Source organism: Callorhinus ursinus, unplaced genomic scaffold (genome assembly GCF_003265705.2).
Source record: "Callorhinus ursinus isolate GAN/ISIS: 27379988/994484 unplaced genomic scaffold, GSC_fseal_2.0 scaffold71, whole genome shotgun sequence".
NCBI classification, from domain to species: domain Eukaryota; kingdom Metazoa; phylum Chordata; class Mammalia; order Carnivora; family Otariidae; genus Callorhinus; species Callorhinus ursinus.
Genome location: NW_027397133.1, coordinates 2,715,731 through 2,734,049, shown reverse-complemented (window position 1 = coordinate 2,734,049; position 18,319 = coordinate 2,715,731). Strand labels below are relative to the sequence as shown.

General features: G+C 52.3%; 1 protein-coding gene across 10 annotated transcripts in view; it reads right to left on the bottom strand.

Annotated features, from left to right (window-relative positions):
* The window catches only part of LIG1 (DNA ligase 1), a 34,590-nt gene extending 16,283 nt beyond the window's left edge, over positions 1-18,307 (bottom strand). The window contains exons 1-13 of one of the 10 annotated variants that reach the window (XM_073886686.1): positions 18,159-18,292; positions 17,001-17,102; positions 12,774-12,916; positions 11,347-11,419; positions 9,438-9,527; positions 8,663-8,798; positions 6,765-6,891; positions 4,430-4,525; positions 2,851-2,955; positions 1,832-1,951; positions 1,579-1,654; positions 870-950; positions 601-657 (exon numbers count right to left, since the gene is read on the bottom strand). In XM_073886686.1, coding sequence (XP_073742787.1) covers positions 601-657; positions 870-950; positions 1,579-1,654; positions 1,832-1,951; positions 2,851-2,955; positions 4,430-4,525; positions 6,765-6,891; positions 8,663-8,798; positions 9,438-9,527; positions 11,347-11,363 — 905 coding nt within the window. In that variant the 5' untranslated portion in view covers positions 11,364-11,419; positions 12,774-12,916; positions 17,001-17,102; positions 18,159-18,292. Of the gene's footprint in view, positions 1-600; positions 658-869; positions 951-1,578; positions 1,655-1,831; positions 1,952-2,850; positions 2,956-4,429; positions 4,526-6,764; positions 6,892-8,662; positions 8,799-9,437; positions 9,528-11,346; positions 11,420-11,532; positions 11,684-12,773; positions 12,917-17,000; positions 17,103-18,158 lie in introns of those variants that run through there. The other 9 variants (XM_073886685.1, XM_025849654.2, XM_025849651.2 and 6 more) reach the window with 9 other exon arrangements.
* Between the last annotated feature and the right edge of the window lie 12 nt (positions 18,308-18,319).

Genomic DNA, 18,319 nt, shown 5'->3' with positions numbered 1-18,319 from the left:
TCGAAATCGGAGGCAGGGATTGGAGTGATGCGGCCATAGGCCACGGATGCCCAAGGCCACCATCAGCTGGGAGAGGCACGGGTCAGGTTTCCCGTGCACGCAAGGATCTTCTGGAAACAAGGCTGACGTGCAGGTAGGAAGCGGAATGGGGTGGGCCCCCTGACGACACTGACTAAGCACGCGGGAGTGAGGGCCGGGGCTGGGCAGCCCTGTGTGCCGGCGGCCCAACCAGCGCTTGCTGGGAGTGAGGGTCCCACTAGAATCCAGACCTGGACCTCCTCACACAAAGGGCAAGACAATCAGGGAGGCCGTGGTTACTTCTCACCGCCGAGGGTAGATTAAGTTCCTGCCACCGGGAGGAGGCAGTTTCCCCACCCGGGGAATCTGGGCTTATGCTCACGGTTCATTGTGACCCACAGAAAGAGACAGAAGCGTGGTGTGGGCCTTCTGGGTCGGGGGCCCACGCGGCCCTGCAGCTACTCCAGGGGCCGGGGACGCATGCAGGGGGGTGAAGTGGAAAAAGCGGAGGCGGAAGGCACCGGGCAGCCGGAGCCGCCACCCCACGTGCCCCTGCCCGTCCAGGCGGGCCTGATGAATTACCGAGCAGAAACCTCCTCAATCTTCTCAAATGTCCGGGCCACAGCCAGGTAAGGGACCCTGGGCAAAGAAGAGAGACACAGGGTGGTGCGTATAACCCACACCATCCGTCTGTCTGTCCACGTGCCTCCCCACACCTTCGGTGCTGCTGCCTGTGTCCCCAGAATGGGGACGCGAGAGGTCTGACGGCTTCCCCCACCGGGGGCCTCTGGGGAGATGTGCCCGGTGACACGGAGAGGCGGAGGGACAGTCGGGGGCGGGGGGAGCCTCACTTCTGGCCTGGCTTCCAGCACGCGTCGTCGATGGGATGGTAGTTGTTCTTGGCGGGATTGTAGCTGGGGGGGTCCGGGGGTCTGTGGAGACAACAGGGAGATAGACACCTGGCCAGTCCTCCAGCTAATATTTTCTGAGCACCTACTATGTGCCAGACGCTGCTCTAGGCATGAGGGCACAGAAGGGAATGAAAACAAAGTTGCTGAACCCAGAGCTCACATTCTAGCCAGAGAGTCAGGGGAAGAAAAAAACAAAAAAAACAAAAACATAGCAACTAATAATTTTGGTATTAAAAAATATTTCCAAAACCAAAATCAAACAATGCTGTGGGAAGGCGGGATGGAAGGTGCACTTCTGAGGAAAGGCTGGGGAAGGAGACATTTGGGCAGAATGACACGAGGAGTGAGCAGAGTGGGTATCCAGGAGAAGAGCACTCCAGGCAGAGGGAACAGCAAGTGCAAAGGCCCTGAGGTAGAGACGCACATAACATGTTTGAGGAATGGAAAATGGGGTCTCACAAAAACGACATTAAGAATCCCCAAAACACTGTCATTAGAATAATTAGCTGCAATCACCGATTGTAGCGGAAAGAATTGTGGGCAGGCACCGGTCTCACCGTTAGAGCAATCAAATCAGGAGAACCTGGACGCACTGCAGGCCTCCCCTTAGCGCCCTGTCCTCTCCACTCGACAGCCGACACGGACTCACCCCTTGGCCTCTTCCTGTCTTGCTGTGCCAGGTCCCTCTTCTCTCCCTTCTTTCTTGGTTGCCGGTTTCCGGGGGGCTGGGAATGAAGTCAGGAAACTGTGGGCCCTCCTCCTGAGAGTCCCCACCGGCCCACGAAGCCAGGAGAACAGGGGCCAGACCTTCCACCAAGGTCGGGGGGGGGGAGGGACGCACGCTGGGGAAAGGCCCGCCTCCTCCCCAAGAGGCTGGGAGCTGAGGGGCAGGAGACACTCACCGAAGAAGCTGCTGACCGTCTTGGGCGCTCTGGCGGGCGGCTCGGCCGGGTCTTCCTCTCGAGCCTCCTGCTTCCCCGCCACCTCGGGCTCCAAGGTGCTGTCTGGCAGGGGCTCTGCTGCTAAAGCGAGAGACACTGGTTGGGGATGGCAATTTCCAACCCGAGACTTCACTCGTCACTGGTTCTGACTCCACATACGGAAAACATCCTCAGTTCTGCCCCTTTCCTTTCCGTGCGTTAAGTTTTTTGAGCCTCTCGGGCCTGATGCTTTCCGGTCAGTACTAACAGAATTCCCTCGGGCGTCTGTCTGGCCTGAGACCGGAGACTTTACAGACGGCGGTAAAAAGAAATCTCAGCACGATCAGAATAAAATGTTCCCACTTCCCCGGCAGTTGCAGAAAAGCGGGTAAGGTCTGCATCCTCGAAATGTCCCCACAATGCTGTTTCTCACACGGGAGTCTCACGGACACCCGGCTGTGGGGCTTGTTCTTGGGCCTGTGAGGGTAACTATAACCTCAAAAACCCCGCAGCTCAGCTGGGTGGTCTAGCTTAATAAACTACCCAACAGGAACATTTAGTACCTGTGATTTCTCAAAGATACAAATATATTGTTGGAGGATGACCGGCTCTTTCTTCTTTCCCATGTGTGGCGGGAGGGGGATTTTAACCATAAAAACGATGACAATAAAACCTCTGATTCCCCTAGAATTTGCATTTCAACAACACATTTGAGTCTTATTTAAAATTAACTGGCCTCAGAGAGGCGCCTGGGTGGCTCAGTCGGTTAAGCATCTGCCTTCAGCTCAGATCATGAGCCCAGGGTCCTGGGATGGAGTCCTGCATCAGGCTCCTTGCTCAGCGGGGAGTCTGCTTCTCCCTCTGCACCTCATCTCTCTCTCTCTCACTCTTTGTCTTTCTCAAATAAAAATCTTTAAAGAAATGAAATTAAATTAACTGGCCTCAGAAGACATCCAACCCAAAACCAGACAGCCAGGGCCCCCAGGGGAGTGGAAACTCACAGGAGGTCTCTGGGTGCTCAGGGGGCGCCACGGGCTGGCCCTCCCCTTCTGCTTCTTTCTTTTGGGTCACTTCAGGCTCCGCGAGGCTTTCCAGTGGGGTCTCAGCTTTGGATGACAGAAAAGTCAGATGGCAAAAAAAAAAAGAAAGAATTATTCTGACCCCCAGGGACATTTCAACTCCCGAGGCGTCCTGCCCCCATTTGCTCCTGTGCAGATCAAGCATGTCTATAAAGCAACAGGAGGTGGGAGCCCGCTCCTGGTCAGCCCCAAGCATGGCGGGGCCTCCAACAGAATCCAAACCCCATGTTCGCACGCTGGGCAGCCAGAAATGGACACAGACAGCCAGTATCTTCTTATCAACATCTAGAATTATTCACCGCACGATACAGCTGGAAAAAGTTCCAAACGCACATGATAACTTGATTACGGGTAAAAATGAAAAATGTTTTAAACTGGGGGGAAAAAAAAAAGTCATACTTCTAGGGTAACAATAAAAACTGTGTGAGTGAACTTGAGAAAAATCAAGCAGCTACCTGGTCTCCCACGCACGGCCCCAGACACCAACACTGGCTAAAAACGCATAATTTTACAGTAAGGTTGGATACTGACTAAAAATTGCCAACAGGAAGTCACATCTGCCCCAGGGAAGTTGAGCCAAATGAGGACCTTTCGTTAAACACTGACAGTGGCAAAGGCTGCACACAGGTCCCAAATGACCAAATGGATCAGATCTTTGCACCAGAACTTCCCCCGTGGGCCGAACTCTCGGGCACACCGCGCATAGTTCCCGGTTCCAGGGGAAACTGGGGGCATCTGCTGGTCACAGCAGGAACTACTAGCTCGAGGTATTTCAGATTTCAGCATCCTTAGCCTGCGGGCCTCGCAATTCCTGATGTTACCGGTCTGCAAAGCTGGGCTTCCCTTGGTTGCTGTGACCAAAACTCCGCACTGCACAAAAAACAACGTGGAACGGGGAACGAGGGATTCCAAAGGTTTGGGCAATTGTGCAGAGGGCAGGACACATCCTAGTTAGTAACTAACTGTGACTCTTTGAAGGATGAAACAAAAAACAGTACTTTTCCTTGCCACGGACGTGCGCCGTTTTCTCAAACACCCAAGTTTCTAGAATATCAACAGCTGTCTGGACATAACTACTTAATAAACGGAACTGTTGAGGTGGCGGCCCGGGGGGTGCCATCAACAATTTACTACGACACTAAGGGTGCTGTTGAGAGGCTGGGGATCTCTGCCTTCTGGTCACATTTCTAAGGAACAAGAAGTCAGGGAGAAGAAAACATTTTCCATCAACACACACGGAAAAACAGAGGATAAAAATGGGAAACGGCATATGAATGAATCCTAAATTAAAGGGGCCCAAATGAATGCATTTCAAAATGTTCTCGTAACCCAAATGCCCGTGCTGATTGTGGGGTTCTGGCGGCCACACCCGGATTCAGGGACACGGGCATTAGATCGGGGATCCTAACAGTCCAGCCCCTGGGAGAGGCCCCCACCCTTCCAGACCCCCCACGGTGCGCCCTCCAACTCTCTCTCGCCCTCCCTTCCCCTGGTGCCTCACCTTCTCCCTCCTTCCTCCTCTTGGCCTCTCTGCTCTCGTCCTTGCCCTGCTCCTGCAGGGCATCCTGTACTGTCCGCTTAGGAAGCTGCTTCCGAGCTGGGAAGACAAAGGGCTTGGCGTGGTGGACCTTGTGGGTCTGTCCGCCCCCCGCCCCCATGAGCTCAGGCCGGTCAGTGATGGGGGCCCCCTGAGAAGGCTGTGGGACGCTCCCCTTCTGCCCCAGGTGCGCCTCATTCTTCAAGCTCTGCTGCTTCCTGGCTGTGTGAACCCTGGGCAGGTTACTTAATCTCTCTGTGCCTCTGTCTCCCACACATGCACAACAGAAACGACCCCCGAGAGTAAGAAACGCTACGACGCGCTCGGCCCAGTGCCACGCCGACTCCGGCACCCGCCTCCTCCGCCCCATTCCAGAAGCAAGTCCTCTGGCATCCGCTGCTGTGTGCCTCATCTCTCTCCAGCAGACCCTCTAACTCTTTCCACGCCACGTCATCCTTCATTCTCCAGCACCCCGGAACTCCTGCTCCTCCCAGACACACCTCCGGGCCCGGGCACTTGCCGCTCAGGGACAAAGTTCAGGGGTCCTTTCCTCTAAAAAGAATTCCCTGACACCCCCTGCCCCCCAGGGCCAATCTCAGGGTCAGCCCTGAGCTTCCAGCAGGCCCCGGGCCACTCAGCTATTTCATGACTACCTCCCCACCACCCCCGACCCGCAGCCCTCCCGTGGCGCCCCAGCACCCCCCAGGAAAAAACCCGGGCTCCTGGCCCAGCATGCGGGGCCCTGTGGGAGCCAGCCCCACCCTCCTGTCTCACTGCACACAGTCCTCAAACTTGCCCTGCTCCCCAAATTGCATCTGATCCTCCAGAAACATGCCAGTGCATGCAACCCCCCGTGTGCCACGTGGCTCCTCTGCACGCTGCTCGTGGCTGCACCGCTTGCCGCCGCCCTCCCCCATCTTCCAAGACTCAGCTCGGGTGTCACCCCCTCTGCGCTGCCTCAGTTCTGAGCCCTGTTACCACCGCCACTCCTTTTCTTCTTCTATTTTTTTAATCAAAAAAATTTTTTTAAGTTTTTTATGCAACTGTAGTTAACATACAGTCTATTAGTTTCGGCTGTGCTTTTTTTTTTTTTTTAAGATTTTAAGTAAACTCTATACCCAAAGTGGAGCTCAAACTCACGACCCCGAGATCAAGAGCCACACGTTATACCAACTGAGCCAGCCAGGTGTCCCCAGGCGTGCTATTTTTTATACCAGCACCACCCGATGGAAAAATACGGTGAGACACATACCTGATCTTAAACTTGCCAGTAGCTACATTGAGAAACGGAAAAAAAATCCAGATACACCTCATTTTAATAATACGGTTTATGTAACCCAACGTATCCAAAAATACTACGACTCCAATGTGTTGTGTTTTCAATGTTAAAATAATTAACATTTTCTTTTCTGTGCTGAGTCTTCGAAGTCCGATGTACTTCAGCACATCTCAACTGGTTGCTAAGTGTTCCTCAGAAATAGCTGATCTGTGTTTACAGTTGAGGAAGATTTGTGCACCCAAGTTATTCTAAACATGCCTGAGAGTCTTCGGTAACTCCATCTGGCATCAGCTTGCACATTTAGATTTCACAAAAATGATGCAGCACTGAAATTTCAGTCCCTTGGTCGCACCTGCCACATCTGTCCCCCAGCACCATGTGAGGGTCCCTCACCGGTGCCTCCCCACCCGTACAAAACGTTCCCGATCCCCCAGGGGACAGAGGTGCCACTCCTCAGGCTGGCTTTCCACGGACCTTCTCCAGTGTCCCCGCTTGGGGCCCCCAACCCCGTGCACTAAGCACCGACACCAACACACCAAGCCATCAGTGCCCTGAGGGGCCTTCTCGATGACTACTTCCTTCTGCTACTAACCCTCTTCCCTGCTCACTCTTCCTTCTCCTTCAAGGCTTGGCTGGGTGACTCTCTCTTCTACAAGTCTCCTGCTTTCCTGGGCTCCCACAGTGAGGTGCGCTGCCTCCCGGACAGCACATACCCACGGTTACAATAACCAAAGCTTCCTGAGCGCTTACTATGAGCTGGGCCCAGGTCCAAGCATTTCCCGCATATTTCCTCTTAATCTCTGTATGATAAATGCTGTCATTATTATCGCCTCTGTTTTACAGATAAAGCTCAGAGAAAGTATGTCATTTACCCAAGGTCACACAGCCAGTGGATGGTGAAGCCATGCTCTCAACCACAACGCTAAGATTAGAGCTGCTGTGAGGATGGCTGCCAGGTGCAGAGATCCTCCAGTGGACAAAGACAGGCAAGGGAAGGGGCAGGGGCCTGTATGTCCTCACCTGTGCGCCGCTTTGGGATCCCTGCTGGGGAGATGTCCACAGGAGAGGTGCTGGAGGGGGAGGGGCTGCTCTCGGGAAATGTGACAGGGCTGGGAGGGGAGACTTGTGGAGAGCTGGGGGCAGGCTTCTGGAAAGCAAGAAAGAGCAATTCTAGAGTGAGGGGAGGAAGAAGGGGCCACCTCCTTGTCCTTTTCCAAACAGCTGGGGGTAGAGAGTTCTCCGTCCCAGCTCAGGGCCCCTCCTCTCTTAACCTGGGCCTTACCCTCCTTAACCTCCTGTGGAGTTTCGTGGCACCAGACCCCCTCATCGTGGACGACAATAACAACAACTCTTTTTTCTAATGTAACAGAACCTTTGATTTTTAGCTAGGCATAGGCCCAACTAAAAACCACATTTCACCACCGCCCCTGCAGCTAGGTGCAGCCGAGAGCCTGAGAACTACACTTCCCAGCCTCCCTTGCAGCTAGGCGTGGCCAGGAGCCTCACTCCTACACAATGCAATATAAGGGAAAATGATGTACACTTCCCGTGGAATGTCTTGCTCTTCTCCCTGGCTTGAAAATGGACATTCGCTTGGACTAGGGCATCTAGGATAAAAGTAATGGTACAGAAGCAGCCTGTGTCTCTGACACTGACAGAATGCTGTATTAATCCTGGACTTCTTATGCCCATTAGAGAGAGAAATAAATTCCTACCTTGTTTAAGCCCGTTATTTGTTATCTTGCTTTCAATCCCTAACTCATCGTACAGGGCCCTCTGCCAGTTATTAAGTGACAGCCCCTCAGCTCCAAGCCTACCCCGTCCACTCTCCCTCATGATGCTCGGACTCTGAAAACCCCTTTCCCAGTCTGGCAGGAAGCTCTGTGGCAGGCAGCGCCCTCACAGGGTACTAGAGGGGCCTGTGTCAGCCGGATCCGACTTACAGCATTTCCAACACTCACAGGGCCTACGACGTGATGCCCCTGGATGCGAGCACTCTCTGCCCAGGGCCCCTGCCTCCAAGATCTGACCAGGCCCTCAGGGCACCACCTGTCAGCTCAGAGACCCCGGCGCCCACCAGCCAGCACCTGAAGGCCTGACTGTCAGCTCCACAGCTCCGGGGCGGTAGCTATAACCCCTAGAGATGCTTCCTCCACGTCTTCGAGTTCTCTTTTCGCCCCTGCAGTGACCTGGTTGAGAACTACATACATACTTGATAATTCTTTGTATTAAACTCTCTCTGCTCACGTGGTTTCTCTCTCCTATTCAGACCCTGATGGATACAGGCCCCAGAGGGACATTGTGAAGGCTGCTCAGGACCCAAAGCCACCCCTGTCCCTCTCCTGCTCAAAACCGCTCCACGGATCCCTAGCAGCCACAGGGCAAAGTCCAAGCTCCTAAGGACGGCCCCTCCTAGTCCCTGGAACCTGTGAATATATTCGGTTATGTGGCAAAGGGCAATTAGGGCTGTGGAGGGAATTAAGGTCACCAATCAGCTGCCCATTGGGTGACTTTGAGCAAGGAAAGAAAGGAAGCCAACGTCTCTGGAAAAGGCAAAAAGCCCTCTGCCAACAGGAGAGATCCAATGTGGTTTTGAGCCCTCATTCTGGATCACGCATTATTCTCAGATCCATAGGTGAACTGACTCCTTTCCTGTTCACAGTCACCCCGAGTGGTAGGTGCTCCCGGGAGCTGTACATCCCAGGTGAGGTGGCCAAAGCACGAGGCCAGGAGCCTGCCCCGGGCCACCGGGCGCAGGTGGAGTCAGAACCCGTCCATCCGCTCCAGGGCACGACCGCTCAAATCTTCCACCTCCTGAGGCATGAGCGCCCCTGAGCGGCTGTGCTACACTCAGTGCCAAAGCCTACTGGGAATGATGGCTTCTTCCAGGAACGGGGGGCAGGCTGGTGGGGACCTACCTGGCCTTTGGAGGGCGTGAGGGCTTCGTCCTCCTCTTCCCCTTCACTGCCCAGGACCCGGGCCACCTTCCGCCCTGGCCTCTTCACTGGAGAATCGCTCTCAGGCACCTCTCCATTGCGCTCCTTCAGTGCCACCCTGGAAGGTGGGGAAATGAGGGTGTTTCATTCCCTTCCTTTTCGTTCAAGCATTCCATGAGCTTTTTCTAGGCTCCTCCTTGCAATACACTCTTAATCATCCGACCATCCACTGCATCCACGTTTCTGGTGGCCTCCCATGTGCCCACCTACTCTGTGACGGGAGCAATGCTAAGGAGCAGATGGAGCCCCTACTGAGAGCAGGGAATGGCCTCCAACATCCATTTGGAGACCCTCTCTTTTTCAGTCATACCAGCCCCTGAGATTTAGCTAGGTCCATGGCCCTCGGCTAGAGACTATCCCTTGCCGGCTTGCCCTGCAGCTGCGTACAGCCATGTGAGAGGTCCTGACCCAGGGGATGGAAGGGGCATGACTGATGCACGCAACTTGCTCCTGACTGCTTGCCCACAGATGTCTTACTCCTGGAACCTGGACTTGCCAACTCCCTTTGCCAGTGCCGAGGCCCGGGATCCGGCTGTGCCTGAGGCTGGACCTATACCTTTGGACTTCCCAGTTACCAAAGTCAAAAAATTCCCTTTAGGACTCCCAGACATTCTGAGCTGGGCTTGCCACACTTACAGTCAAGAGAGTCCTGACTTATAAAGGAACAAATGTACCATGTTCTCGCCCCATTACTTACTTTGGAAGTGGCTCTGTCTCTCTGACGCTGTTGGAGGTCTCCTTCTCTGGCTTTTTCACTTTGCCCTCCTTCTTGGGGTAGAAAAATGACCTGGAGGAGCACAGAAGGAGGGGGAAAATGGGAATGATAATGGCACAAGAATCAACCAAGCACTTCCTATGTGCCAGGGCCTCTCCCAGGCCCTAGGAATTCCGTGGAGACAAAGACACCAAGTCCCCACCCTCAACGGGTTGACACTCAGTAGAAGAGGCAACTGTTAAGTAACTAAATAAAAAAAATGTCAGGAAGGGGGCGCCTGGGTGGCTCAGTTGGTTGAGCAGTCGACTGCCTTCGGCTCGGGCCATGATCCTGGAGTCCCGGGATCGAGTCCCACTTCGGGCTCCCTGCTCGGCAGGGAGTCTGCTTCTCCCTCTGACCCTCTTCCCTCTCGTGCTCTCTATCTCTCATTCTCGCTCTCGCAAATAAGTAAATAAATAAAATCTTAAAAAAAAAAATGTCAGGAAGTGTGAAGTGCTCTGGAAAAGATCAATAAAGCAAGGTATCCTCCCTCCACTTGAGACTGGCTGGACTGAGTAGCTGGCTTCCAGAGAAGTGAGTACCGAGGAAGGACCACAGAAAAGTGAGGCGGAGAGGCCTCGCCCACACTCTCCTGACCGAGTCAGGAAGGTCAGCATCGCTGGTGATGTCCTGGGGATGTCTGCACCCCAATTACGAGGGGACAAGAGGCTACCTCGCTTTGCTGCCCGTGACCCCAGTCTAGTTATGAGAACATCAGACACATTGGGGGACTGTCTGCAGGTACCCTGACAAAGTCTGAGAAACTGTCACCTGGACTGACACCAGAGGGAACCGAGGGGGCATGACAACTAAATGCAACAGGGTACTCCGAGCTGAATCCTGGGAACAGAGAAGAGCATTTGTAGATAAACCACGGAGATCGGAGTGTAGTTAACAGGAATGTACCAATGCTGGTCCCTTACTGTGACCAACGGGCCCCACGACATCAACAGCGAAAGCTGGGTGCCAGGTATCCAGGAACAGGCTCTACTATCGGTACAACTTTTCTGCTCATTTAAAACCGTCCTCAAATTAACGTTTAATGTGCGATCAGTCAGTCAATCAACCAACCCAGCTAAGCCAAGCCAAGCCAGGGACAGAAAGACTTCAGAGGTGCTATTAGCCAAAGACAGACTATGCCCAGACTCGTCATCATGTGAGAAAAATACAGCCTGTGATTGACCTCCCAGGTCTCTGGTGGGGGGGCAGGGGGCCAGGTCTGGGTCAGTCTAGAATCCATCCCCTCCTTCCGGGAGCAGCCCCTCCATTTTCCTCTCAGGACACTCCCTCAAATTCCCAATGAAAGGGTTTTGGCAACTGGGTCCAACCAAGCCCAAGGCCATTAATTCTGGAAGGCTTCAACTACACAAGCAATGTAATTCCCTGTCTCGTTTTGCTGAAGCCAGCTTGCAGGAGGACAGGGTTTCCCACCCTGGACACTACTGATATTTCAGGCCAGATCATTCTTCGTTGTGGGGGGCTGTCCCGTGCATTGAGCATTGCAGGTATTAAGCAGCAACCATGCCTGGCCCCTATCCAGTAGATGCTAATCACAAGCCCCCTTCTCCCCCTAATTGTGACTTCCAAAAACATCTTCAGACATGGCCAGCTGTCCCCTGGGGGGGCCAAACCACCAACTGCAAACCACTGGGTCAGCATTTCTGAACCTCCAGCTAAAAAATTCTAGTTACCACACTACCCGTCTTCCAGATCCCATGCCCAATTTTCTGCACTGCTCGGCTCCTGGAAATTCCAATTAGGAGACTACCTTGTGTTCTTCCAAGAAAAGGCACAGAAATCAAGAGAGAAGCAGAGAACTCAGAGCATGTAGGACAGGGGGCCGGGTCCTTACATGATACTCCGCTGCATGATGGGTCAGAATCCTCCCTTCCCCTTTCCTCCTCGTCGTCTGCAGCCAGATGCTCCTGAAACAGAAATCCAGATCCTTGGTGAGACCACTGGTTGTGCACGGACTAAAGCACGTAACCCTCCTTCTTTCAGAAAGAAGAAGAAGAAAAAAAAAAAAAAAAAACCCCACAAAATCAGAAACATGAGTTTCCCCACCGACAAGAAACTCCCGTTTTTATGGACCAACACTGATTTATGAGTGAAGAAACAGTCACAAGTCAGAACAAGAAGCCTCGATCGTATGGAGCCTGCTTCTCATCTAACATGAAGGCACACGGAACACCTACAGGTTTTTTTTTTATTTTTTTCAGTTATGTTTGAGGTTTTTTGAGGAGTTAAGTTTCGGTTTTGGTTTTTTTTTTTTAAAGATTTTATTTATTTATTTGCCAGAGAGAGACACAGCGAGAAAGGGAACACAAGCAGGGGGAGTGGAGAGGGAGCAGCAGGCTTCCCGCAGAGCAGGGAGCCCGATATGGGGCTCAATCCCAGGACCCTGGGATCATGACCTGAGCCGAAGGCAGACGCTTAACGACTGAGCCACCCAGGCGCCCCTCGTTTTGTTTTTTTTTTTAAGTTTTAAGATCAGCAAAAAACTGGGGCGCCTGGGTGGCTCAGTTGTTTAAGCGTTTGCCTTCAGCTCAGGTCATGATCCTGGGGGTCCTGGGATCGAGCCCCATATCGGGCTCCCTGCTCAGTGGGGAGCCTGCTTCTCCCTCTGCCTCTCCTCCTCCTCTCTCCCCCTCTCTCTCTCAAATACATAAATAAAAATCTTTAAAAAAAAAAAAAAGACTAATAAAAAACTGTTTTTAGGTGAAACAACCCTGACACGTGGCACTCCATCACTCCATTAAATTATACCCACTGCTGCTGAGCAGTTTTGTTTTTTTTTTAAGATTTTATTTATTTATTTGACACAGAGAGAGGGAACACAAGCAGGGGGAGCGGGAGAGGGAGAAGCAGGCTTCCCCCTGAGCAGGGAGCCCGATGCGGGGCTCGATGCCAGGGCCCCGGGATCATGACCTGAGCCGAAGGCAGACGCTTTATGACTGAGCCACCCAGGCGCCCCTGCTGAGCAGTTTCTAAGGTATATTCTTTACAGAAATGAGGGGCAAAAACATCACGCGGAGAACACCAATCTTAGAAAGTTACGTACTGTACAGTTCATTTCTGGAACATTCTCCAAATAACAAAACTTAGGATGGGGAAGAGATTGGGGTGGTCAGAGCTTAGGGACAAAAGGTGGGGGGGGCAGTCAGCTATAAATGGGGAGCACAGCGAGAGCCTCTGTGAAGACAGAACTGTTCCATATCCTGACTGCGGTGGTGGTTACACAGATCTGTACCCGGGCTCAAACTTCGCACACACACACACAGCTGAACCAGCTATGTGGTCTAGCTCACGGTATTGTCCAACGCCGACTTCCTGGTTTTGATACTGGACTACGATTATATAAGATGCCACCAGGAGGAAGACAGTTGTACTATTTTTATAACTTCCGGCACGTCTATATAATCCTTTCAAGACAAAAAGTAAAAAAAAAAAAAAAAGTAGAATGAAGACACTCTCCATATACTGATATAGAAAGATGTTCTAGGTATCTTAAGTAACATTTTAAACAGTAATAAAAAAGGTGGCAGAACAGTGTACATAATATGCTACTGATTTCGTAAGACAGGAGAAAATAGGAACCTATCTATTCTTTGGTCCTGCTTTCGTTTGCCGAATAGAAACTGTGAAAGGATAATCAAGAAACCAGCAAAAGTGGTTGAGGGCACTCGAGGTGACTGGGAGTAAGGCTGTGAACCATACCTGTCCCTGCATACCTCTAATCCCAATTTTATTTTAAACCCTGCATATTTATTACCCATTCATTAAAAAAAAAAAAAGTAAATCTAGACCCCACATAACTATTCAAATTTTATGATCTAGCCTCCTACCCCCTTCCTCCAGGTTCCCTCTGGGGAGTGCCCTCCGGGACCACCAGCAGCTGGTCCCCTCCTGCCCAGCTCTGAGCACTGGATGGGTGTCCAGAGGCCTCCCTTGGGTACCTGCTAGGAGAGACACTCCATTTCCTGACCTCCCGTGGTGGGTAACTGGTACCTCTCTTCTCACACATATTGCGTTGATCCTGCATTCTGATTATGTCACAGTTCATCTTTCCAATCAGACTGGGAGCTCTCGAGCCATGGGGCTGGGCCTGGTTCCCTCCCCTCTCCTCCAAAAATTATTTCCCAAACTTCAGACATTCTCCACATCACCTTTGAAATTTCAACACTATCTATGTAAAACCTGAATTTTTTTTCACTTAATATTTTTTCTGTAAAAAAAAAAAAAAAATCAAGTTTATTAACTGGGGTGCTTACTAGGGCCCAGGCACTATTCCAAATGCTTTATATGAAGTAATTCACACAAAATCTATCACCATTCGTTATTATCCTGATTTTACAAACAAGGCAAAGGAAACAGAGAGGTCGAGTGATTTGCTCAAGGCCAGACAGCCGAATGGGTTTCGAAGCCAGGATCCGAAGACAGGTGTCCGGTTCCAAAGTCTGTGTCCTTAACTACTACCTATTCTTGAGAGTGAGGAGGACAAGGGTCCCCCTGTATTGGGATCGAAGGGGTGGCGGGCGGCCCTTAGATCTCGGGGCTGTTGAGATAACCAGGGTAAAATGATGTTACCCAATACTTCCCAACAACACAATCCAACATTTTCCATTTTTATCCCCATCTCGCCAAGGAGGAGACAGAGGCACAGAAAGATGCCTGGAATCACAGGGCTTGTTAAGTGGCAAAGGGGATGATTTGGTACAATAGCAACAGAAAACTGAGATAGTAACTAATTTTTTTTAAGACCTTTTTTTTTTTTTAAATTTTATTTATTTATTTGAGAGCGAGAGAGCACGAGCCAGGTGAAGGGCAAAGGAAGAAGCAGACTCCCTGCTGAGCAGGGAGCCCGATGGGGGGCTCGATCCCGCGACTCCAGGATCATGATCTGAGCCGAAGGCTGATGCTTAACTGACTGAGCCATGGCGCCCCAAGATGGCAACTAGCTTTCTAACTGTTGCAGTGCCCGAGGCCCAATCCTTAGGCCCCCCCCTCTGTCCCGTTTACACCCACTCCCTTAGAGATCTCATGCAATGTGATCAGGGCCCCCAAATGTCTCACTCCGTCTGTCACTAGCCCTCTAAACTCAAGGGGGCACATCCTGGTTTTCTGCTCTGACATCTGGATGTCCAACCAACACCTCCACCTCAGTGGGACCAAAACCAAACTCCAGATGACATACACACACACACGTACTCCTTCTCCCATCTCTGCAGTGGTAGCTTTTGTCACCCAACTGCTCCAGTCAAAAACCCTGGAGTCCACTGCATGCCTATTTAACCATTAAAAACAAAACAAAACAAAACAAAACACCAAACAACATCAAGTGCTGGTGAGGATGTGGAACAATGGGAAGTCTCACACTTTTCTGGAGGGAATTCAACATGGTTCGGTCACTTTTGGAGAAGCCTGGCAGCTTCTCAAACGGTGAGGCATATGCTTACCATATGACCCAGCAACCCTACTCCGAGGGATTTACCCAGAGAACTCCTATGTGCACACAAAACCCCGTAAGTGAATGTCTACTGCAGCGGATCTGTTTACAGTCACCAAAAATGATCCAAATGTCCTCCCACAGGGAATGGATGAGCAAACTATGGTACATCCTACAACTTACTGAACAGTATCCCACTGTAGGATGTACTAAAGCTTGTTTACACTCGCTTGGCAATAAAAAAGAATATTCGGGTACGCTGCAGGGATGGAGAGGGACCGATAGTTGCTGGTGGGGGGAGGGGGGGCGGTACCTAGAGACGAGGAACACAATCACTTTTTGGAGTGATGAAACTGTAGTATCTTGATGGTGGCGGTCTTTATACATAATTCTACACATTTCAAAATCAAAAGAAGTATACACCAAAAAGAGTAAGTTCGCTATATGTAATTTTTTAATTAAAAACAAAACAAAACAAAACAAAATGGGATGCCTGGGTGGCTCAGTCAGTTAAGCATCTGCCTTCGGCTCAGGTCATGATCCCAGAGTCCTGGGATCGAGCCCTGCCCTGCATGGGGCTCCCTGCTCAGCGGGGTGTCTGCTTCTCCCTCTCCCTCTGCCACTACCCCCTGCTTGTGCTCTCTTCTCAAATAAATAAAATCTTTAAAGAAACAAAAACAAAAACAACCCTTGGATTGTTGATTCACCGGATTCACCTCTCTTCTCATACCCCAAACTCATGGACCCACGAATCCCACTGGCACTGCCTCCCAAAGACCACCCACTGTCAACCACCTCTCAGCATCCCACTGCTCCGAGTGCAGGTCCGGCTACCGCCAGCCCCAGCCTGCTACACTAACCCCTCACTCTCCTCCTCCCCAGCAGTTAACGCAACTGGATCTTCTCAATTAGGTTTTGTCTCACTCTCTCGAGTACTGCTTCTAACACAATTTTCTGCATGATAGAAACGTTCTATACCTGCAGAGTCCAAAGAGGTCACTCTATCCATATGTGGCTTCAAGTATTTGAAATGCAGCTAGTGCCACTGAGGAGCTGAGATTTTCATCTGTTTCTCATGAGCTTAAATTTAAATCTCTACATGGGGCTAGCTGCTACTCTATTAAGCAGTACAGGGCTAAAACGCTGAGGTGCACAAAGATAAGGATTTTGTCCATTTTGTTCAGCGACATGGCCACAGGACCTAAAACAGTGCCTGGCACTGAATGCATTGGCCCATATGTATGCCTTTATTTAAAAATCAGGGTAACAGGGGCGCCTAGGTGGCGAAGTTGGTTGAGCTCCCAACTCTTTGTTTTCGGCTCAGAGCATGATCTCAGGGTCCTGAGACCGAGCCCCACGTCTGCTCCACACTGGGCATGGAGCCTGCTTGGGACTCTCCCTCTCCCTCTACCCCTCCCCTGTCTCAGATAAATAAATAAATATTTTTTTAAAAATCAGGGTAACAAAAACATCATTACTAAAGAATTTAGGCTTCATAAGCAGGATCTTTCAAAACCCACAGGCCATGTGAGAAGGAGCACGATATCAAAGGGTCTTTATTTTTTTTTTTAAGATTTTATTTATTTATTTGACAGAGAGAGACACAGCGAGAGAGGGAACAAAAGCAGGGGGAGTGCGAGAGGGAGAAGCAGGCTTCCCACAGAGCAGGGAGCCCGACGCGGGGCTCGATCCCAGGACCCCGGGATCATGACCTGAGCCGAAGGCAGACGCTTAACTGACTGAGCCACCCAGGCGCCCCTCAAAGGGTCTTTAAGCAGTTTGAGGATGACCAGCCAAAAGGCTCAAGTCTTTTTCTTCTCATTAATAAAAGCTCACGTTTCCTGACCTGCCTGTTCCCCTGACCACTCTCCATCCGTGGAAAGTATTTTATACCATTCCCCTAAATATGCTACTCTCATCCTCTGAAGCTCAGAACAGCTCAGCATCACCCAAAAGACAATGAGGAAGCTGGGACAGGAGAAGGAAAGTAAGTGGTTCAAGGCCACACAGCCAGCCAATGGTGGATCCCAGAAACACAGTGTCAGTTCTAAGAATCTCACCTGGGATTACGTGTAAAACAGTCCAGCCTGCTCCCAGACCTACTAATCAGAAGCTCTGGGTATAGAAGGGGGACCTGCAGGCTTAGCAAGCTCCCAGGGATCCTAAGATAAGACGAAATTAAGGTCTTACTTAGACCCCCCTGGCCTTTCCCTCATGCCTCCCTGAGGCTAAAAGGTCAGAGTATTCAAACAGGATGAAATGGGGTTGGAGGCCAAGAAGTGATGTGTCCTTCATCCCACGTCCTGCTGTCTCTCCTCAATGATTCCCCTCAGCTTTCAGATGCCAGCCCCCCTTCCCAAATGCTCATCTCTTCTCCCAGCCAAGTGCACCCCGCCCCCCTTGCCTTATCCTTCAAGCCTCCCCCTCTCCTAAGGACATCAGTATCCTTTTCTCTCCGCTCCCCAAGCTCCTCTGGCCCTCCGTCCACCCCTTAGGGCAACAATAAGCCGAGACCTTTGAGTTTTACTCTCTCCAAGGCCCCTTCCCTTCCCAGGCCTTGGCCTCCCAGCCCGGTGGTCCAACCCTACCTCCGCTCCGCCCCCCTCATCCGGCATCCACAAAGCCAGACGTCTCCTTATACAGAAGGGTCCCGACCTTTCCTAAGGCCTTGGCCTAGACCTGGACCAGACCACAGACCTCTCTGCCCCACCTCCGTCCAGCGGGATCCTCCCCCCACACCGTCTAAAGCCGACCCCACTTCTCCCTCTCCTTGAACCTTTCCCCGGCCCCGCCCGCTAACAAACTTTGCCCCGTCCCCACCCCCTTCCAGGTGGGCCTGTCTCCCCGACCACGCAATTTCCGATGGCCCAGCCCACCGAGTCTACCCGACCGGCCCCAGGGGCCCGCCCCTCGAGCTTCTGTGACCACCCCCCTCGTGGCAGCCCCGCCTCCCGGGCCTCTCCTCAAACCCTGTCGGGTCCTACTGACTCTGGCCCCCGACTACCCTCTACCTGGCCCTCTCCCTCCGGCGGACGTCCCCCCCCGTGCCCTGTAGGGACCCGCTGCCGGCGCTCTCCCTTCCCCGCCGCGCTCCTGGCCGCCTGAGCGTCCCCGACGCCCGCTCCTCTGCAGCCGACCGACCCGGCGGAGCCGTGGGCCCGGAGCGTACGACACGCCCGCCACCCCCCAGTTTCCCAGCCCCGCGTCGGCGGCCCCACCTGCCTCTTGCCGGCCCCGCGCGCCACTGTCCTGCGCGTCACACCCGGAACCGCTCGGCGCCCGACCGCAGCCCTCAATTGGCGCCACGGAATTCGCGCGCAGACTTTGGCGGGCGGGGGCGGGGCCGTGCCGAGGGGCGGGGCCCGGGCGTCGTCCGCGC